Genomic DNA, 23,749 nt, shown 5'->3' on the forward strand with positions numbered 1-23,749 from the left:
AAGCCAGAAAGTAGTGGTGAATGATTGTTTCTCAGAATGGAGGCCTGTGACTAGTTGTATGCCTCAGGAATGGTGCTGGGACCATTGTTGTTTGTAATCTATATCAGTGATCTGGATGATAATGTGGCAAATTTGATCAGAAAGTTTGCAGATGACATTAAGATTGGAGGTGTTGTGGACAGCAAAGAAGGTTTTCAAAGCTTGCAGATGGATCTGGACCAGCTGTAAAAATGAGCTGAAAATGGCAGATGGAATTTAATGCAGAAAAGTGTGAGCTGCTGCATTTTGGAAGAAAAGTGAATGGTAGGGGATTGAGGAGTATGGTAGAACAGATGGATCTGGGAATACAGATACATAACCCTCTGAAAGTGAAAGTATGTCACAGGTGGATGGAATTGTAAAGAGAGCATTTGGCATATGGGTCTTCATAAATCAAAGTATTGAGTATAGGAGTTGGGATTTTACAGTAAACTTGTATAAGACATTGGTGGGCCAAATTCAGAGTATTGTGTACAATTTTGATCACTGAACAACAAGAAAGATATCAATAAGATAGAAAGAGTGCAGAGATTTACTAGGATGTTGTATGGACTTCAGGAACTGAGTTACAGGGAAAGGTTAAACAGGTTAGGACTTTAATTCCTAGAGCAGGGGTTCCCAACCTGGGGTACATGTACACCCAGTGGTACATTTGCACTTTTCAGAGGGTACATTGGGTCTGAGAGAATAACCACTACTGTACAATACATGGTGTAATCTGCAGTCAGACTGCACAATGTCATTTTTTTTTAAAATCCTAACTTTTAGGGCTACACGGGAACCTATAAAAATGCCCAAGGGGTACAGAGGAACAAAAATGTTGGGAACCCCTGCCCTAGAGCTTAGAAGAGGAGTAAAACAAAAATCTGCAGACTTGTGGTTGAACTAAAAATACACAATGCTGGAGAAACTCAGTGGGCCCTTTATATAGCAAAGGCAAAAATACATAACCAATGTTTTGGACGAGTCCTTCATCAAATTATAAGGGGCTTTATTCCCCACTGAGGGTAGGTGACATACAGAAGACATGGGTTAAGGGTGAAAGAGGAAAAGTTTAGGGGAACATGAAGAGGAACCTCTTCAGAGTGATGGGAGTGTGGAATGAGCTGCCAACTGAAGTGGTGAATGCAGGCTCAATTTTAACATTTAAGAAGGTACAGGTATATGGATGGGGAAAGTATGGAGGGCTATAGACTAGGTGCAGCTAGATGAATTTTTTTTTAATTTTTTTTTTTAAAAACAGACTTGAAAGGCTGAAAGGGCCTGTTTCTGAGCTGTAAGATCTCCAGGACTGGACTTCAGATTGTAGGAAATGTCTGTTCACAGTTGGCCCCTCCTTGTGATGTTGCTAAAGTGCCCAGTGAGGTAGGTGAGTTCTCAGACTATTCTTTGCCTCTCCTACATACAGATTGTGGCACTGTTTCCACTCTATTAAATGGACTACATTTTTCAGTTTGCAGGTACCAGTAATTCTTTGCTCTTTTTAGCTGTAATTCTATTTTTGTGTATTCTTGTCCATATTTAGTGTTTACAGGCCCCACATTTTTTTTTACTGCAGTTTGGGGCAGTATGCAGTTTGGTACTGATCAAGAAGTCCTTCAATTTTTTGCATCTCTTCAGGGCTGATACAATTTTAAATGGGCTGAGTTTGTCTAACCTCTGCTTAGCTGTTTGAATTGTTTTCACAGTTTTATGAACACTGAGGGGTGTTTCACTGTAGCCTGTTATTAAAGATAGTTTGGGTATTATCTTATTTCGTGGAATGGGGTGCCTGAGACACTTCAGAAAGTCTGATCTGATGTGCCTAAGTCTGTGTCGAGCATACCCCCATTGTTTATGTGCAGTGAAGAGGATGATGGTGGCCTGGTGAAAGTCCTCTCTCATGGAAGTGCAGCAAAAGCAGGTCAGCTGGGACTTAGCAATGCCCTTAAAAGTGTGTTTCAGGTAGTAGCTTGAAGTGTGTAGGAGTGTGTGGGTGTCTGTGGTTTTGAAATGAACTTTGGTGCATAGTCTGTTCCTGTTGTTCTCTAATGCCTGTTTGAAAACTGTGATGTCTAGAAAGTAAATTTTCCATTTCTTTGTTCTTGCTTTGACTTTGATAGAGGGTTGGTAGCTGTTTCAGTATCTGGATGAATTCTGTCAGCTGTTTCTGTATATGTCCAGACTCTCCAAATGTCACCCAAGTACCTATGGTATCGCATGGGTAGTTTGGGGCATTGTTATGAGCCCCGAGGACCCAAAAACCCAGCAGCAATATAAATTCACCAAGACAAATGGTTACTTAAACAAAAGTTGTTTTTAATTTTTTTTTTAAACATAAAAACAGGATCAAACTTTACTATTTTTAACTTAACTCCCTTCTAATTCAAAGCATACATGTACGTAATGTATACATGTTCAGGAAAAGTTCTTTGCTTTAATAGTCCAATCATTCACTTTTCACTTCTCCAAGTTCACCACTATCAGGCAATTCTTATACTGTCCAAGAATTTAACATTTATGAATTTTCACCAGGCTCTGGTGTTTAAAAGTAAATGGTTACCGCTCATGAAGGTTATTGTTGGTTTCACAGAGATATTTGTTGCTCATGGACACACACAAACTGATTTCCTCCAACCAGTCACTTCAGTGTCTTGCTAAAGAAACTTGCCCCATCATGGGTTTTCCAAATGATAACCTCTTCTTCCTGGTCACCACAGAGTTCCTCTGGTTTCCCTTATTTCAGGAGAAACACTCTAGCCAGCCATTTCCTCTTGTAAGGTCTACAAGCGTTTTCAACAGGCTGAACTCAGAACTCACAACCCATCTTCAAAATGGAATTTTCAACAAGCCTACCAGCTTGCCATGTTACAGCCTCAAAAGCTACTGCAGAACTGACTTTTCTCTCTCTCTCACATAAAAACCAAACCTCCTTACAGGGCTCCCAACCCAATCTTTCAAAGATCTTATCAGCCTCTGTGCATGGACATAATCCATTTGCACCTTCTTTTGAAGTTCTTTCCAAAGCAGTTCCATTGTCTCTGCAAAATCACTGGTGCCTGAATGTCTGGCTTCAGCAAAGCTCTTGCATTTCACATGAGATGTGAAGTGTAAGTATCTGTTTGTGAAGTGACCTGACCTACGCTAATCCCCCACAATCTATATCTTTTAAAAACATTTTTATATAGAATATATAACCCATAACAGGCACCTTAGAAAGACTGTCTCTTCCCACTCCACTATATGTTGGCATAGGCCAGGGTAAACTTCTTTCCCATCGCTGTTCATTTGATTTGGAGGTAAAATTGGTCTTTGAACTCAGTCATTTTTTGACAGGCCCAGGTGGAGTAGTTTGACTAGTGCCTCACCCTGGTTTAACAAATACAGCGCAGCAACCAGTGTTTGAATTCGGCATCATCTGTAGGGAGTTTGTATGTTCTCCCCATGACCTAGTCATTTAGTCCGGGGATTGAGTTCAAGAGTTGTGAGGTAATGTTGCAGCTCTCTAAAATTCTGGTTAGACTCTATTTGGAATATTATGTTTAGATGGATGTGCAGGCTATGGTGAGCATGCAGAGGAAATTTACCAGGATTTTGCCTGGATTGGAAAATGTGCTTTATGAGGCAAGTATGAGAGCTCGAGCTATTCTCTTTTGAGCAGAGAAGGATGAGAGGCGACTTAATAGAGATCTAGAATCTCATAAGAGGCATAGATAGAGTGGACAGCCAGCCTCTTTTTCCTGGGGCGAGTCTAGCAAACACCAGAGGACATCTGTACATTACAGGAGGAAAGTTCAGGGAAGACGTTGGGGTTTTGTTAACCAGAGTAATGGGTGCCGGGAATGCATTGCCAGGGGTGATAATGGAGGCTGGTACAGTAGGGATAGTTAAAAGACTGAGACAAGCACATGGATGCAAGAAAAAGAGGATTATGGGGTTGGGTAGGGAAGGTTTAGTTTGTGGAGTTGGTTTATAGAGGGCAACACAACATCATGCACTGAAGGCCTGTACTATGTTGTAATGTTCTATGATCTTGGACCTGTGTTGGTTTTCTCTACGTGCTCTGCTTTCATCCCATCTCCAAAATGTTTTAGATTGCTTGGGAAATCGTGTCACCTGGCTTTCTGTTGTGACGATTCATTAAACTTTCAAAATGTATCACATCATACTTGGACAGTATTAAATTTCACCAATCATTGAAGAGAAAAAAAGGATGGGAGGGTTATGAAGGGCTATGGTCCAGGTGCAGGTCACTGAGACTGGGCAGAATAATAGTTAGGTAAAGAATATATGGGCTGAAGCACCTGCTTCCGTGTTATAATATTCCTTTGCTCACCTTCCCAGTTGATCAATACCCTGTTGTAATTTTAGAGAACCTCTTTCATCATACAATATACACAATTTTTGGTGTCATCTGCATACCTCGGTTTCTGTGGCAGCACAATCACTGGTTAGTGCAATGCTCCAACAATGCCAGCAACTCAGTTTCAAATAGTCATCACCTTCATGGAGTTACCATGATCTCCCCACGTCCACATGGCTCTTCTCCCACATTCCAAAGACTTAAGGGACAGGAGGTTATTTCATCACAAGGGTCTATTGCCCAGCATGGGCTAGTAGGTCAGAAGACCACAAGATATCGGGGCAGAACAAAGCCATTCACCCCATCAAGTCCACTCCACTATTCCATCATAAACTGTTCCATTCTCCCACCCACCCCACACCCCTGCTTTTTACCCATAACCTTTGATACGTTGACAATTCACATAGCCATCATTCTTTGCCTTAAATACACCCATTGACCTGGCCTACACACCCACACATGGCAGCACATTCCAGAGATTCATCACTCTCTGGCTAATGAAATTCTTGTTTTAAATGGGAGCTCTTCAATCCTGATGTTTTACCCTCTTTGTCCTTGACTCCCCATGGGAAACAACTTTGCTGCAACTACTCTGTTCAGGACTTTCAAAATGCTTTTATGAGATCCCCCTCAATCTTCAAGGAGTACAGTCCAAGAGCCGCCAAACATTTCTCATATGCTAATCTTTCAATATCATTTTTGTAAATCTTCTCTGAACCCTCTCCAATGCCAGCACATCCTTTCTTAAATAAGAAGCTCAAAATTGTACCCAAATTGAGGCCTCATCAGTGCCTTATAAAGCCTAAACATCACTTCCCTGCTCTTGTATCCTATTCCTCCAGATATGAGCATTCACCTTCCTCACCACCAAATCAACTTAGAGGTTAACCTTTAGGGTATCCTGCACTTGGGCTTCCAAGTCCCTTTGTCCTATCCAATAAAAGTCGGTCTTTTTATTTCTTCTCCCAAAGTGCATGACTGTGCACTTTCAAACATTGTATTTAATTTGCCACTTCTTTGCCCATTCTCCAAATCTTCCACAGTTTCTCTGCAGCCTCTCTGTTTCCTCCCCACTACCTACCCCTCCATTCATCTTTTTATCATCTGCAAACTTAGCCACAAAACCATATATTCTGCAATCCAAATTATGAACATAAACACAAAGAATTGGCCCCAACACTGATCCTTGCAGTACACCACTGATAACTGGTAGCCAACCAGAATAGGATCTCTTTATTCCCACTCTGTTTCCTGCTGTTCCTGTGCTAGGATCTTTCCTGCAATTCCATGGGCTCTCATTTGTAAACTAGCCTCATATGCGGCACCTTGTCAAAGGCCTTTTGAAATTCCAAATATATAATATCCACTGCATGCCCTTCACCTAAACTGCTGGTGGTTTCCTCAAAAAATTCCAGTGTAGGTTTTTCAGGCAAGATTTTCCCTCAGGAAACCATGCTGACCTTTGCCAATCTTGTCATACACCTCCACATACTCTAACCTCACTCTTGACAATCAAGTCGAATAAATTCCAAACCACTGGTACTGAAGGACTGACCAGACAAATTGACAGAGATCTTCAAAGTAATCTTCAACATGTCAATGCAGCAGTTCATTGCTCCCGGAGGTTTCAAGACAGCCAACATCATCCTAGTACCCAATAGGGCAACAATAACAAACCTCAATGACTGCCGCCTTGTGGCACTGACCTCCACCATTATGAAATGCATAGAGCATCTGGTGTTGGAAAGCATCAAAGCAGACCTCCTCGAGTTGCTGGACCCATTTCAATTTCCCTGTTGAATAATCCATTCCACAGATGATGCTTTAGCCTTGTATCACTCTGTCCTGACCCACCTGGAGAACGATGCCTCATATGCCAGATTGCAGTTTATTAAATTCAGCCTGGTGTTTAATACGATCAGAAGCTGGTGGAGACGTTGTCCTTGCTAGGCCTCAACACCCTTCTAACTGGATCCTAGACTTCCAAATAGAAAGACCACAATCTGTGAGTCGTAGCAGGACATCGACCACTGTCTTGCTTAGCGCTGGCCACCTCAGGGCTGCGTACTCAGCCTGCTAGTGTCCCACGATTGCATCGCCAGATCCAGCTCCAAGTGTCATCAATTTTTCAGATGACATAATAGTAGTCGGCCTCATCACCACCATACCCCTACTGTCCAGTAAAGAGATGGAAAATCTTGTGAAATGGTGCGAGAGTAACAACCTGAGTCTCAAAGTGGACAAGACGAAGGAGATCATTGTGGACTTCAGAAGGACCAGGAACAACCACTCTCCACTACACATCAACAACCCTGTAGTAGAGAGAGTGGAGAGTGCCAAGTTCCTTGGAGTTCACTTAACTAGTTACATGGTGAACATCTCACTTATCAGGAAGATGCAACAGCAACTGCACTTCGTGAGAAGATTGAAGTGGTCAAGGCTACCGGCCACCATTATGTCAACCTTCTAAAGGAGCTCTATAGAGTACTCTGGCTGTCTGCATCACAGTGTGGTACAGTTGCTGCAAACAAATGGATCAGAGGTCAATCCACAGGACCATAAGAGTACCAGAGAGCTTCCCAGTCCTCTATCTTCCCACTATTTTTTGCTTCCTTGTATGCCCATTCTTTTTCCTTTACTTTGGCTTTAACTTCTCTTGTTAGCCACAGTTGTGTCATTTTTCCATTCAAAAATTCAGTTACTGCTGTTCTGCCGTCCTCTCTGCGAGTGCACCTTTCGAAAGACCCTTTGCCAGTCCCTCTCTCATACTCCTACTGTCCTCCCTTCATGCCACTGGTATACCAACACCTCCGATTTTATTTTCTCCCTTTCAAATGCTCCTAACCAATTCTGGTTCATTCACAACACCCAAACCAGAAATGTCATTTCCCTGGTTGGCTCAGCCACATTTTACAAGTTCACTCTCGAGATCCAATCCCAACCAGGTTTTCCCAATCTATTTGCATGTTAAAATTCCCCATGACTACCATAACATTGCCCTCATGACACATGGTTTCTATTTGATGTTGTAATTTGTTGTTCACATCCCAGCTACTGAGGTCAAATTACAGCAGCATGGATATTGTATACAAAATCTGAATTCCAGTTGAAAAATATAAGATAATTGAATTTGTTGAACACATTTGATAAGGTTCCCCATGTAAAGCTCATTCAGGAAATAAGGAGTCTAGGAATCCAAGGAGCCCTTGCTTTGTGGATTCAGAATTAACTTTCCTGGAGAAGGCAGAGGATCGTTGTAGATGGTTTGCATTCTCCATGAACGTCAGTTCTGCATGGATCTGTTCGCAGACCTCCTCTTTGTGACTTGGATGAGGAAATGAAATGATGCGTTATTAAATTTATGGGTGACACAAAGGTTAGTGGTATTATGGATAGACTGGAGGGTTGACAGAAGTTACTGAGGAACCCTTCAGCAGGTTCAAGCTCAAAATGTTGGTTTTGTATCACTATTTTTGCTCTATAGAGTACACTGTTTCTCCAGCTTTAAGCTTTTACTTCAACCACGTTTTGCAGTCTTTCATATTTTACTTCCAAATTATCTGTGCAGTGCTGGGAGACCATGAAGGATAAACTACATTTGGAATTCAATTTCTTTGTTATCAAGGCTTGATGATGTAACTCAGGAGGGTTTAAAGTGAATCAGATGAGAATGAGAAGCAAATGTAGAAGTTAAAACAAGCCAGTTCATTAAGCAGGAAGGAGAGCTTGGAAGATCTTGTTGACTAGGTCTTCCACAGTTTAACTTGGGATGTGTGTTTTTTTTCCACTTTAATTTTTTTAATCTTTAAATTAAAAGATACACCAAGGGTACAGATTGACTGGGTGTACGAATCAAAGGTGCAGAGAAAGAGGTGGTTGGTGCACAAGTCGAGACAGCTGGTGGGGAGTTTGTTGGAAGGGCAGGCTGATGGGGCCAAATTGCAGCAATGGAGATGAGCTGCAATGCTACAAGGAGACAGTTTAAAAAAAAGACACATGGGGACAAAGGTTTTGTATTTAAATGTGTGTAACATAAGAAATAAAGTGGATGACCTTGTAGTACGGCTACTCATTGGTAGGAGTGATGTTATGGCCATCACAGTTGTGACAAAAGGATGGATGTCATTGGGAGTTGAATGTTCAAGGACACAGTGTATTGAAAGGATAGGCAGGTAAGCAGAGGGGGTGGTGTGGCATAAGAATAACATTAAATCACTAGAAAGAGGTGATATAGGATCAGAAGATGTAGATTCATTGTGCGTTGAGTTAAGAAGTGACAAGGATAAAAAGACACTATTGGCAGTCATATTCAAAAGTATAGTTCAAATCGCACTTAGACAGACATGGAAAGGGGAGGCTTTGAGGTATATGGGCAGAATGCAGGCCACTGGAGCTGGCTGGTTGACGTGTTCAAGCAGGACTGCCGAACAATATGGTTCTATGTGGTGATGGTAGTGAAGCACAATCAGAGCAACAAAAAAAAGGAATTGTATTGAAGAAAAGTCTACAATTAACTGAAGACCATGTGCGAACATGAAGGTGAATGTAAACAGAGTCCGTTTGCAAGGTGGTAAATGAGGAAAAGAAAATCAACATCTGACATCAGGGAGAATAAAGTCCTTGGGCACAAATTATATGACATGACTTTAGAAGGAAAGAGCTGAACAGGGACTGTCTGAAACCAAGGACCAGAATCACAGATACATTAGCTGAAATACAGTACTATGTGTACAGTATCTTGGCTATTTAGTCAATACAGGTGCACTACAGTATTCCATATAGCTTTGTTAAGTATATAATATGGTGTTCACACAACGTCCAAATTGCACAACATCCTATTTCACAGAATGTATCGTCGACACTAAGCAATGCATGACTATATTTATTTGGTTTCATGGATGACCATCAGCAATTTTTGACCTCATGCCCAGGCACATCCCTTAATCTACCATTTCTACTAAACCAGGGATAAATAATGGTCGAAGGAGGTACACAGTAGTGCTTGCCAGAAGGACCAAGCATACCCAAAAATGAGGTATCAGCCTGGTAAAACAACATCATGAAAGTAAAACATGAAAGTCTGCAGACACCATGGATAAAGTAAAAACACAATGCTGGAGAAACTCAGCAGGCCAAACAGTGTACTTGATATAGCCAAGACTAAAAATACATAACTGATGTTTCAGGCTTGAGCCTTTCATTAAAGTATGGAAAGATGTCAGCAGGCATCCAAATAAAAGGGGAAGGGGGAGGCTTGGTTACAGAGCAGGAGGTAATAGGTGCAGAAGGGAGGGAGTGGATAACAGCAGGCAGGGTGAGGTGGGATGGCTAGGTGAATAGAGAAGGAAGAGGGTGGAGAGCTGACAAAGGGAAGGAAGTGAAGGGGGAAAAGGAGAACAGGTTAGCAGAAACTGGAAAAGTCAATGTTAATGTCATCTGGCTAGCGTGCCCAGATGGGAAAAATCGGGTGTTGTTCCTTCAATTTACGGATGGTCTTAGTGGGATAGTACGAGGTCATGATTTGAATCCCAGTGTTAGGAGTTTGTACGTTCTTCCTGCGTCTGCATGAGCTTTCCCCGGGGGCTCTGGTTTCCTCCCACTGTGCCACATATATCAGAGGTTGTAGGTCAATTGGGTGGTACGGGCTCGTGGGCTGAAAGGATCTGTTACCGTGCTGAAAGAGATGGAGCAGCCTTGTTCCAGGCTGGTGTACTGGCCCCAAGACCAATCTTCTCTTGCTGCACTTGGTCCTTGATGTCCCTATGTTAAGAGTGCCGCCTTTGCTTACTTAGTTGCTTCTGATGGAATCCATTTCCTCCCAGTATCCAGGAGGACAGCAGCTTGAGCTACAAATGGATTATTCACTTCGTAACATCATCTCCAGTCTTATTTTGGCACACTTATATTCCTCTGAAAGACTGGAAATGGGTAGCTCTAGGACTCCTTTGCCGTAAAGCCCTATGCTGCTGAGGTATCTGAGAAGATCAAGCCACCTCCTTACATACAAGTTGATCAGTCTCTCTAGCTTTTCCCCACTTGAGATTGGAACTTTATACACGAGGTGTGAAAAGAACCCAAACTGCATATACCAGAGCTTCAACTTGCCGGGAAATGTGGTTCTGTCAATGCTCTCAAGACCACTGACAGCATCCTTCCTGAGCTGATGTACCCGTTCTGGGATGTGATATACTACCGACCTAAGGTTTTCACTAGTTTCTCAAAGACTGTTGGAATCGTCTCATCGCCCAGGTAGAAGCGTTGTTCCACCAGCTTCCCCTTAACGATGGAGATGCTTGTGGACTTGCTCAGCTTGCTATTCATCTGAAATTGCTCGATGTTCTCTTGAAGCTTCCTCAACATGTGCATAGTAAAAGCCTTGGTTGTGGTCAGTGTTGGGAGCACTCTCAAGCAGCAGCAGTCTCAAGCCAGATCTTATGTGCTTCCATCCAACAACCCATCGAGATGCTCTAATGATAACCTCCCTTGGGCATGATGAAGGCTACTGGGGTGATGGTACAACCCGCCATGATTCCCACCTCCATATGTTGCCACACTATGATGTAGTCTGTTGTTGTCAAATACATCTGCATGTCCTGAAAGCAGGTCTTAACAAGGCTTGTGAGAGCCACTTGGACCCTAAAGAATTTAAAAGCAGTCCAGAGGAAGCTATAAGGGGCTGAGCCAAAGGCATTGATGAGGTCCAGGAACACCACATGTAGATCTGTTCCCTCCTTGGTGACATGGATCTGATGCCAGATAGTGTAAGCATATTCCAGACAGTCAGAGAAGCCCAAGGTTCCTGCTTTCCAGATTGATGTATCAATCAGATGGTCCCTTTGCAGATATCTTGACAGCCTATGAGGCACCACACTAAAGAATATTTTGGCCTCAGCGTACAGGAGACTGATCTGATGGAATTGGCTGATTTCTGATGAATCCTTTTCCTTTGGGATCAGGCCTCCTCCCACTCTTTGCCAGGATGTAGGTATCTCCTGGTTAAGCCATAACACCTACATGAGCCTCCAGAGGAACCGCAGGACACCTGGTGCATTTTCGTAGAGCCTGAATGGCACGCCATTGGGACTTGGGGCTGACGCAGCCCTTGTTCTATGCAAGATTTTCTCCACCTCGCTCCATCTAGGTGGTGTTCTGGTGGATGGAATGGTGGCATGTCAGGTAGGATGGAGATCTCTTCGTGGTGTCAGTTGTCTGTGGGGAACTTTTCCAGGTGGTTTTCCAGTTTGGTCCTTGACACAGAGAAAATTCCTCTCTTCTCCCCTGTATAGAGACCCTTAACAAACTTAAAGGGACCTTTATAGAAGCTTGTTTTCGTTTGCTCCTTCTTCCTGTGCTTCCTTACCAGGTTTCCAGCTCACTTCCATTTCACAAGCTTTCTCTGAATACCTGCTTGCAACAGGTTTATGCCTTCCTTCTCCTCCTCCGTAGCCTTCCTCCATTGTTTCTTCAGCTGCCTCCTCTCTCTGACCAGACGTTCCATCTCCTTCTGCCTTCTGGACTTAATGGGGATTGTCGGTGTAGTCTTCTTCCTTTTTTGCACTCCAAAACGTTCAGTCCCATAGCTATAGATTAATTCCCCCATTCTTTACAACTTCTTCATGGTGTTGCCTCTGAGCATCTCTAAAATGTTGCATAGGTCAGCAGTGACCTCCCCTCACATTGCCTTCTCACAGGATTTTGGCCACTTAATCATGGCTTTCATCCTCGAATCTTCTTTTCCATTGCCGGTTGAAATGAGCTGGGTTTAGGTTGTTCTCTTATGCCTTGCTCTTCCTCCACTGGGACAGCAGTATTGATGTCATGCAGACTTTGGGTTTTGATCTGCTGCTGAATTTCAGCTCCCAAAAGCTACTGGGAGGTGGAAGAACAGATATATAGATAGACTGTGGAAAATTAGAAAAGCAACAGGCTTGTAGTAGGAGACTTTCATTTTCTTGATATTGGCTGGGACATTATTAGCGGCAGAGGCTTAGATAGGACAGAATATGTTGAGAGAGTTTTGAAATGTTTCTTGAAGCAGTATATACATTGCCCAAACAGAATCCAGACTAGACCTTTTTGGGACAAATGAGTCCAGCCAGGTGATCAGTGGTGGTACATTTTAGGAGTAATGATCACTCTTCAAGATAGTGGTGATCAAGGATAAGCTCACGCCTTGTAGAAAAGTACCAAGTTGGGGAAGGGCAAATTATGACAAGTTCACATGATTAGACAAGAGCTGGGAATAAACTGGGAGTAGTTTACAAGGCAAGACCACAACTGACATATTTAATGTTTAATTAAGAGTCCCAGACTGGCATGTTCCAATGCAAAGTAACGGTAAGGATGGAAAGGTAAGAGAACCTTAGATAACAAGAGTCATCAACTTAATCAAGAAAAAAAAGGAGGCATATATAAGGTTCTGGAGGCTACAATCAGAGAGGGCCCTGAATGAATATAAAGATGGCAGAAAACAGGTCAAACACAACATTAGTAAGGCCAAAAGGGGTTGGTGAGCAAGTTTTATTTAAAAAAAAACAATACATTTCATATTTACATTAAAAACAAGAGGATGACTACGAAGATCACAAGACCTTGCAAGGACAAAGGAGGGAATTTATGCCTGAGTCAGAGGTAATGGGTGAGATACTAAATGAGTACTTTGCATCATTTTTTATCAAGGAGAAAGATATGGATAGGGAGTATGATGTGCTGAATGCTCATTCATTAGAGCATTCTGTGATTTTAAAAAGAGATGATGTTGGGTTTTTTGAAGAGCATTAAGATGGACAAATCCCCTGGACCTGACAGGATATATCTCTAGTTTATTGAAAGGGGAAGTGAAGAGACTACTGGGGCCTTGATAAATGTCTTTGCATTCTCACAGGACAGATTCTAAAGGACTGGAGAGCAGCTATTATTATATCTTTGCTCAAAAAGTGAAAAAAGGTTCATCCGGAAAATGATGGGCTGAGCCTCATATCAGTAGCAGGGAAACTTACAGAAAGGATTTGTCCACACATAGAAAGTCTCGATCAGAATAAGGATAGTCAACATAGCTTTGAGGGGCAGATCACGTTTTACCAATTTGAGTTATTTTTGAGGCAGTGACAAAGATAGTTTCGGAGGGTAGTGGATATTATACATTGACTTTTGCAAGATATGTGACAAGGTCCTTCATGTTAGGGTAATTCAGAAGGTATAGATACATGAGCCCCATGTTGTTGATCATTTGGATATAAACTTGGCTGTCTCACAGAAGGCAGAAGATGTGGTGGAAAGACATAAATCAGGCAGAAGCCTGTAACCAATGGTGTTCAACAGGGATCAATTTATATTTGGGACCTGTTATTTGTGATACAAATAAGATGACCTGGTTGAAAAATTAGGTTAGTAAGTTGACATGTGATACAAAAATTGGTGGAATTGTGGAGGGTTATCATATAATGCATCAGGATATAGATAATTTACAGATATGGACAAAGGCAGATGGAGTTTAATCCCGATAAATGTGAGGTGTTGCACTTTGAGAGGAATGTGCACGGTTAATAGTAGGCCTTGTAAAAGTATTGATGTGGAGAGGAATCTGGGGTCCAAGTCCATAGTTCATTGAAAGTAGCCGCACAAGTAAATAGGATGATAAAGAAAGTTTATGGTTTGCCTCGCTTCATTCGGTGAGGTATGGTCTACAAAAATAAAGACTTCATTTTTCAGCTAAATAAAACTGATTAGTTCACACTTGGGATACTGTGGACAATTCTGGTCACCCCATTACACCAAGGATGTAGAAGCTTTGGAAAGGGTACAGAAGAAGTTTACCATGATGCTGCCTGGTTTAGAGGACAAGTTATTGGGAGATATTGGACAAACATGGGTTGTTTTCTCTGGAGTGTAGTAGGAAGTTGAGGGAGAGTCCTGATGGAAGTTTATAAAATCATGAGGGATATTGATAGGGTGGATAGCTAGAATATTTGCCCTTGGGTAAAAGCATCAGTCATTAGAGGACATGTACAATGGAGGACAAAAAACAAACTCTAGCTTACCCCAACATCTCTCTTGTAGATTACGTTTGTTCCTTCCAGCGCAATCTTTCGCAGATTTAAATGGCATCTTGTTTTAAACACGCAGACCACGTTTGTAATCAAAATATCCAGTGCAACGTCATTGTCTGGTTCCATGGATGTGGCTTGTTATCCAACTGACCCACAGACGGCATACCATCTAGACAGTGCTACACTAAATTAGAACAAATTATTAACTTCACACATTTACAAGAGGACGCACAGTTGAGTAATAAATATCCATTGCCCAGCATCTGCTGGACTGTCCCTTTCAAATTTGCAACTATGAAGAAAAGCATAAAATCTAGGGATCACCAGAAAAATCAAATCACAGCAGCATAATTCAAGTCAGTTTTCTGTAATAAGAAACTGAATAGGAAAATACTCACCATGGTCAGCTGGGCAGTCAATTCTTAAATGTCCAAGTGAAAAGCAAATATAACCGTCAACCAGAAAGCAAACCTGTAAGTGAAATGACCAGGTTAGTTTACAATCTGAAGTGTTATAAACTTGATGTCTGTATGCTTTGTTACATAGCAAACTAATAATTTGGCATTTAGGAAAAAAAACTCAAAAAATTAGGTTGCTATGGAAATCAATAAAATAACAAAAACAGAAGCCAGATAGTTTATTCTCAAGAATGATCACGTTGAACACTGAGGTAAGGTCAATAAGCGAATTTCCATATTATACTGCCAACACTGTCAATTACCCACCTATGGATACAGGATCAAAATGTCAGGACTTGTGATTTTCATTGCCTCAGTTCAACAAGGAGCATATTATGCTAAAGCATCAGAAACACGTATGATTTGAAGTCCTCCTCTGAGTTATTGCTTTTGTATTTTAGAAATTCTTTCCCATCATTCATGTTTAAAAAAATTCATTGCTGGCAGCCCTGACTACAGCTCAGTGCCTACCTTCTGACCCCACAATGGGCAATGAAAACAGTTCATGGGACAGGGTGCTATCACACCACCACCCTCCTCCTTGCCCTCGCAGTTTTCCCTCATCTTTGTCGACACTTACATGGAGACGTCACTTCAAAACTGCTGACCCATTTTGCAGTGGCACCGAGCAAATGAAATGGCAGCTGTGAAGGCAGATCAATTCCAAAGATAAAAACCAGATTTTCATGCACCAAAATGAGAGTAAACAAGGATGTCTCCATTTTATTTTGTGATCCCGAATTTAATTCCCCCAATCATGGGGGAACCAATTTCTGGGCAAAAATGTTTACAACTATGTATTGAAAGTCGAGCTTCATCTTTTCCAATACCTAATTGTACACACAATTCTACATAGTTGAAAACAAGGATCCATAAATTAATTATATTAGTTTTAAATGTATTTATTTCAAAAGAACTACCAAATCTTAGATATTTTATACTTTATATCTTAAATTAAATGGTTACTAGCTTCAAGACATGGAATGGAGGACACAATAGTTTTTAAATCAATGGTGCTGAAGTAGAGGTGGCAGAAAGCTTCAACATTTTAAGCAGTAAATATGACCAACACCCTGTCCTGGAACAACCATATTGACACTATGGCCAAGAAAGTCCATCAATGCCTCTGTTTCCTAAGAAACCCAAGAAAATTTGGCATGTCCCCACTACATCTTACCAATTTTTACAGATGCACCACAGAAAGTATCCTGTCCAAATGCATTAAATCTCATTAGGGAAACTGTAATGCCCAGACCAACCTCCCCTCCACTGACTCGATCTTCATCTCCCATTACCTCAGAAAAACAGCGAACCTATGAGAGGACACAGCCCACCTCAGTCTCCCTTGTCCTCCCTCCTGTCAGGCAGAAGATACAAGAGTTTGAAAACACACAGCTCCAGATTCAAGGACTATTTCTTTCCTGCTGTAATCAGACTCTTGAATTAAAAGATGATGCTTGCACCGTTTAACTTTTCTCTTTAATAGCATAACTTAACTTTTTAATTTCACATAACACTACCCCCTGGACGTTTGTTTTTATTCTTGCATCACCTGCTGTGCTAGATAATATTTGACTTGGTACACGCGACAATTTAACAATTCAATATTAGTTGTTTTTTCATGTTATTTAAATTACAAAGTTAGACTCAAAACTTAATTTATCAGTACAGTTTCATATAAAACATGGATTAGTGGTTTATTCAAGTACAAAATACAAACCTGGCCAAATACAACTAACCAGAATACAAAAAACCCGACCATTGGTGTAAATACAATAATAATTTTCAAGTGTGGACCCGAATTCAGCTGCAAGTAATATTGGGAGGTGTTTGCAGAATGCTTCCTATTGCTAAAAATACATTTATAAAGTTCTGGATCAGTCCTATTCACAAAATATCAGACCTGACAGAGTCCAGGTAAAAGGGAGAAATCAGGTAATTATTGACAAGTGGTGGGCAAACTATGGATAGGATTTTTAGGGGATAGGATTTACGTCTATTTGGAAAAGTCTTCTCAGGGATAGTCAGCATGGCTTTGAGGGGCAGGTCATTCCTCACAAGCCTTAGAGTTTTTACAATCTAGTGTAGATCGTGCAAGGAGCGCTCTGAAGTTCTCACTCTTTTGAGCAACTAATCAGCTCCCTCCCCACCTGCAGTAAAGCACACTAGTTTCATATTGCCCACAATCACCTCAGGACCCACAGAAATAAAGTTGATGCAAAATCATTCTAAATTCGGAGGCAATTCCAAAGGTGATTAGCAAAATAAATTTATCAAGAGCCAGAGTAGCACCTCCAATTTCACTTGGCCCAAAGTGGCAATAACAATAATCAGAACTTTCCTCCAATCAAAATGTACCAAGTTAGAGTCAGGCAGCTGTTGTGAGCAGATTTTAGGAAGAGTTCCTGACCCAAAATGTTGACTAATTTTTCTTTCTACAGATGCTGCTTGAACCATTTAGTTTTACCAGCATTTTTTTCCCCCATATTCCAGCATCTGCAATTTTATTATTTTCCATTAGGAAAAATTTAGGTTTGAGAAGATAGCAGACATGTGCAGTGATCGGAGAAAACATCTTCATAAATTCAAGTAAATGCATATAGATAAATTTGTGCCAGATACCTTTTTAACATTAATTATGTATTAAACACTGGGACTCCATATTAGATTTTACCCCACTGACAAAATGTTGTGAAAAGAAATGCATCTAAAACTGAATCTTTCCATTTAATACTCAGTAACAATAGTAAAAATTGCTAACGCCAACCATCCCTTTTCCATACCATAAGACATAGGAGCAGAAATAGTCAATACAGCCCATTGAGCTTGACCTGCCATTCAATCATATTATCCATTTTTACACTTCCCAGCTTCTCCCCATAACCTTCGATGCTCTGGCTAATCAAGAGCCCATCAATCCCTGCCTCGACAATCACCCATGGCAACAAATTCCTCAGATTCAGCACCCTCTGACTAAAGATATTTTTCCTCATCTCTGTTCTAAGTGGACGTCCTTCAAAGTAACATACCAGTGTCGCACAGTTGGCTATGGATACCCCCTCATTGCCTTTGGATTGCACAAGAGTTCAGCCCTTGCTGATCTTAGCGCCATCCTGAACCTCTGCATGCAACCATGGTTTTTGTTAGCCCTAATTGTGAAGAATTGGAGCTCAGTGACATCCAATGCACTTGCTGTGTAGCCACTCACTGAGCTAGTGTATTTCTCTAATGTGTAGAGGACCATTGTAGGTGGCTACCTCTCTGAAACAGCTCCAGTCTGTAGTCTCAAAGCAGACTTGTAGCTCAGCTGTGCCTCCTCCCCCACCCCTCCAACCACTTCTGATCTCACTGCGAACTAACCTATTTTGCTCTGCCAGCAATCTGTATGCTAGGGTTAGCAGAACAGATATGTGATCCAAGTACCAAGGTTGGGGCAAGGTGCAGCTTTGCATGTACCTGTGACATCATTCTCTCCTCTGCAAGCTCAGTTTTCAGATTTAAGAATATTTGGACAGGAACGTGGATTGAAAGGGTATGAAAAACTATGGACTGGTTGCAGGTCAGTGGGCTGGACAGAATACTAGTTTGAAACAGATTAGAAGGTCCGGAAGGGCTGTTTTCTGTGCTGGAATGTTCTATGTTTCTAAGAGCCATAATATCACATGATAACCCTTTCATTCCTGTAATCATCCTTGTGAATTCCTTGCAGATTTGAAATAATTACCACCACTAATAACCACGTTGATCTGTAAAATATTTTACTAATTAAAAGGTGAATAATCTCATCATTGAAAGTGATTTAAACACTCGAAAGAGCTATCAAGGCAATGAAAGCATTCTCTTTCAGAATGCAAGTTAGTAATCAATGTACTCAATATAATGAAGATGAGAGTTCCTCCCTTCTCCACATGATTTAAGACAGTGAAAAGACTAAAAAGGAATTTCTTCTTTGCATTGCCTTTCCACTAAGAGCAAGAGTCAACAATTTACTTAAAAGTAATTTACTAGGATAAAAGCAAGATTCAAGGAAAAGTGTTGGGAAAAAAATAAAAACATCAAGTCCTACTAAAATAAAAATTTGTATACACTTTAATACAATTTCAGAATGGATATTTCTACATTAATAAATTGAGTGTACATTCAATAAACATGCAAGTACATAAAGCTTTCCTGAATTTTTTTTTCAAGTTACCAATATGTTGGACAATTAAAATAAAGGGGAACATTATTGAAAGCAAATTTTTGCTCGCAATGAAGTATTTCAAGTTCACAAGTTGGCAATGTCTGCTTTATAAAAATAAACACTTATAAACCTTTCTATCTGCACAAGCATGCATAAACTACTATTTGTTGCAGCTGTTGGATACATCAAAGGACATCTCTTTATTAAAAAAGCAGTAGGCCTTTTCCCCAGAATTTGAAGGTCTGGGCAGTTCAGATTTTCCATTTATTGGTCATCAATAACTACAAAAAGGGTATTACATAATTTGCTTTTCAAATGCTTTTAATGTTGAAACACACACTAGAAAACTTACACGGAATGCAATTTCACCAAACAGTAATAAAATAAATGGCAAAGTCAGTGAAAACAAATGTGGATTTCTTTACTTTGAATATTTCTCTGGCACTTCAGAGTTTTCATATTTACAGAGAGACAACATTAAGAAACGGTAATGAATTGAGGTGTGTGACTTGAATCCAAACTCTGACTCAGAAGCAAGAGTGCTACCCCCAAGACAAAGCTTAGATCCAAAGGAGAAGAAATATTGCCAGATATTATTACTGGTGTACAAGCCACATGGCCATGCTTCTTTCTCAAGGATTAAGCCCTTTGTAATTCAGGTCATGGAAAATTGCATTCAAATATCTTTGCAATACTTCTGATATATAGCACTGTAAACATTCAAGACATTCAAATCATTCAGCCGTAAACCCATCTTCACCTAGAGATTTCCCATTAGACATTGATTTAATTGCTTCTATAATTTCCCTATAAGGGACTCTCCAATTCTTTACTTTCCCAGTTACTTAAAGAAGGTAACTGAAGTTCAGATTATCAATTAAACTTGATCTTTTTACTGCTTCAGATGTATATAATTTTGCATAAAATTCCTTAAATACATCATTTATCTCGAGGTTTACATATAATATTCATATCTTTTCTAATAGCATTTATCGTTCTTGAAACTTGCTGTCTTTTATTGCTAAGCTAAAACCTATGAGCTCTTTCCCCTAATTCATACTTTTGTTTAGTTCTTTGCAACAATTTTTCAAATTTATAAGTTTGTAATGAATTATATTGTAATTTCTTATGAATCAATTGTATCCTTTTAGTCTGTTGATTTTGTTCTAAATCTTATTCTAAAAATTCTTTCTATTTTATTTACTTCTCAAATTTTATAGTTGACATTTCTTCTTTCATACTAACAAATTCTTTCATTGACAGAAATCATTTGCTTAGACGTAGCATGAATCTGTTTAGCTAAATTATCAAGCCGAGTCCCTTCAGAATGTTTGGATGTAGGCCTACCCTTGTATATTACCGTTTCCTCTGCTTCTTCTGTAGCTGGAAAGAGAACTTTCTCTTCAGCTCCTCCAGCATTGTTCCCTTCATCCTCCTCCGTGGACATAAGACAGTAACTACACTTGTCCCTGGGTTCTGGCCCCTCCCTCTCTCAACGTTCCAGGGTCACTGGTTCGGGAGAGAATGCCCCTCCCGACCCCGCAGGGTGGAATGAGCTCTGCCTAGCACACATGCACAAAGTCCCGCGCATGTGCATTTTTTCTTCCTGATCTGGAGGAAGAACTCTTTGGGCTCTGGCTCCATCTTCCCATAACTATGGGGATTCGGCGCCAGAGTCAACTGTACCGTATGCAGCTGCTGACGCTGAGGACTCAGATGAGGAGTAGTCAAGTCTCCAGGCTCTATTTTGAAGGTAGGCCCCAATTCTTCCATACTTCATATTTGTTTCTGAATCGTTTGTCTTTCTCATTTTAACTGTGGATAGTGTTAATAATACAAACAAAATTTAAATAATTGTTACTGTCTAAAAAAAACTTTTAAAGTCATGGTTTTAACAATTCTGTTGGGAGAGGTGTCTTCCCATGTCTCCCACCTACACCATCATGCCACACACCCCAGTTGTGAAGCATTTGATGTTGATGACAACCTCAATGCACTTGCTGACGTTGCGATGCTGACTTGCTGATAGACCTTATGAACTAGCTTACTTTATACCCAATATACTGCATATTTTGTTTATTCCTAAAGGAATTGCAATGCATATATAATTAGTTTTCTTAGGGTAGAATGATAATTACTTTGGAACATCACTGAAATGCCCATTTACCTCAAAGGATGAGATTTTGAATGGGACTAATTCACTTGTCTTATAGTTCTCATTTGCCATCTCACAAGTATACATATACACACATGTGTGTGTGTGATAGATAAAAAATATAAAGTAGTAATAATTATAATATATAGAAAATATATACCTGTATGCATACACAGACATGTGCTCATTAAAATAAATAAATACTGTCAAATAAATAAGTCACCGAGGGAAGACAAAACCTTGATAAAGACAAAACCTTGACTATTTCTACCCATGAATGCTGTCTGATCTGCAGAGTTCCTCCAGCAATTCTGTATTAGATGATTAACTTTGCTATTGCTAGAACTATAAACTTCTGCTGGAAAACCTCCAACTGCTTAAGAGCTCCATTTTTTTTGCAATAAGTAGAGAATTTCAACCAATAAATCATTTAAAATACTGCATTTCCCTCAGTGTGCAATAAAGATTTATGCAATCAAATCAACGAAATCACAATCTCCTGATTTAAAATAGATTGGTACAGATGGGCCATGGTTTAAGTTGCAAACTTAGCACACATGTCTGAAACTGCATGTGTTAAGTGCCCCAGGTATACAAAATCGTCGAGTTAGAAGTACATAAAGAAGAATATACTTTACTGAGTATATTATCACTGCCAAAGGCAAATAAAGTATCATTTCTGTACAGCATAAAAAAATTCCAAATTGACAGTGTAAAATAAGCTAATAGAGATATCCAAGGAAACACTTACACAAAAATGCCATAGAAACTCAGATCATGCAACATTCCCTATGTACTAAAGATAAAGATACATAGCCAACATTTCAAGGTACGAGTTAAAAGCAAACAGGCACCTGAATAAAATGGAGGTGGGAGGAGAAAGAGGGGCAGCATAGGAAATGAAGGGTTGAAAAGTCAAGGGGGGGGGGGAAAGCAAGGATCCCCATCAGTTGGTCTGTACAGTCCTTCAGTACCTGATCAGGTATGTTGTTTGGTCCCACTACCTTGTGAGTTCATGTTGGGTTCAGAGGGGAGTTGGCGGGGAAAGATGAGAGGGCCTGAGCACTTGTGCGGTGAGAAGGGGAATTCAGAGAGGAGTTTCGTAGTGGGGGAAAAGGATGTACTTCTTAGGATGGCCATAGTCACAAGAATTTAACATTACCAAGCTACAATGGATGCCGTGTTCTGGATTTCATTGTTTCTCATTGAAATGTCAAACCCACAAAATACCCCAGGCTCTACATCACCATGATTCTAGCACTAATTTCAGTCCCCTTCAGCTGTAAATTCATCTCCCTCGTTTAAGTGTTTCCATAAATATAATCTACTCTTTGTATAGCAGGCTTAGGTTCAAGTTTATTATCATCCAATTGAAACTCGATGAAACAGCGTTCTCTGGTCCTCAGTGCAAAAACATGCAATCAGACATAACACACATACATACAATACATATACATTTATAAAAATAAATATTGTTTAATAAATAGTAGTCTTGGAGGGTTTGTATGAGCAGTTCATTTCAGTTGTTCACCAGTCTCACTGCCCGTGGAAAGAAGCTGTTCATCAGCTTGGTGGTTCTGGCTCTTCCCCGATGGGAGCAGCTGAAAGATGCTGTGTGCAGGGTGCAAGGGATCTTCAATAATTTTACATGCCCTCTTCAAATAATGATCCCCTCACTACCACTCTCATGGTCCTGTGGATTGACCTCCGATCCAATGCGCTACAGCAACTGTACCACAGTGTGATGCAGCCAGATGGGTCTGATAAGAGGTCCTGCAGAAAGTTGACAGGATGGCATCTAGTTGCCTTGCCTGCCTCAGTCTTCTCAGGAAGTCCAGTCGCTGTTGTCCTCACTTGTCAGGAAGGCGCAAGTTATTCAAATGGGAGTAAAATCACATCAGATGTGTTCTAACTACATTCTAATGCAAGTCAGTTAATTCTGAAATTCAACAAAATGTACCCCTTCCCATTCTTCAAATCTTGCTATACTCTAAATGCAAGATGCTTAATGCTCTATTGTCTTATAGAAAACAAATCGGAAAACACAAATGGCATACAGTACCATGAAACAAGACACAACCTTTTTTCAAAATGTCCATTAATGTCAGAATTCTAGTGTTAAATAGGAACTCTGTTTCTTAATTACAAGTTATCAATGATTTATATCATGTCAGTCTTTATCATAAATGGTACCAAGTTAACTCACCAATTTTGCCTTCTCAGCATTTAAACTAGCAGCAGGCTGCTTTGTGACACATCTCCACCATGAGTTCCTAATTCAAACTATTACCTTTAAAACATGTCAAGCTTAAGGTAACTTTTTAAAATTATTTTACATTCATGAACATTTTTCATAATTGTTGTGCCTTATGATTAACAGTAGTCAATTAATATCTACAGAAATCAGTAATATGTGAGGGATGCCAGACCATTTTCTTTTAAATTAATAAACAAATGTATGAAAATGTTTCCAGATGTAAAATGTCAGTCACCTCTTTGCTTAACCTCAGAATGTGCATTAAA

The 23,749-nt window shown here is 40.3% G+C and overlaps 1 protein-coding gene across 7 annotated transcripts in view; it reads right to left on the reverse strand.

The window, feature by feature from the left end:
- The window catches only part of tbpl1 (TBP-like 1), a 194,536-nt gene that overhangs the window by 67,893 nt on the left and 102,894 nt on the right, over positions 1–23,749 (reverse strand). For 6 of the 7 annotated variants that reach the window (XM_069887298.1, XM_069887297.1, XM_069887295.1 and 3 more), the window contains 2 exons: positions 14,829–14,901; positions 14,422–14,614 (listed from right to left, as the gene is read on the reverse strand). In XM_069887298.1, coding sequence (XP_069743399.1) covers positions 14,422–14,556 — 135 coding nt within the window. In that variant the 5' untranslated portion in view covers positions 14,557–14,614; positions 14,829–14,901. Of the gene's footprint in view, positions 1–14,421; positions 14,615–14,828; positions 14,902–15,468; positions 15,533–23,749 lie in introns of all 7 variants that reach the window. The other variant, XM_069887296.1, reaches the window with a different exon arrangement.

Source organism: Narcine bancroftii, chromosome 6, assembly GCF_036971445.1.
Source record: "Narcine bancroftii isolate sNarBan1 chromosome 6, sNarBan1.hap1, whole genome shotgun sequence".
NCBI classification, from domain to species: domain Eukaryota; kingdom Metazoa; phylum Chordata; class Chondrichthyes; order Torpediniformes; family Narcinidae; genus Narcine; species Narcine bancroftii.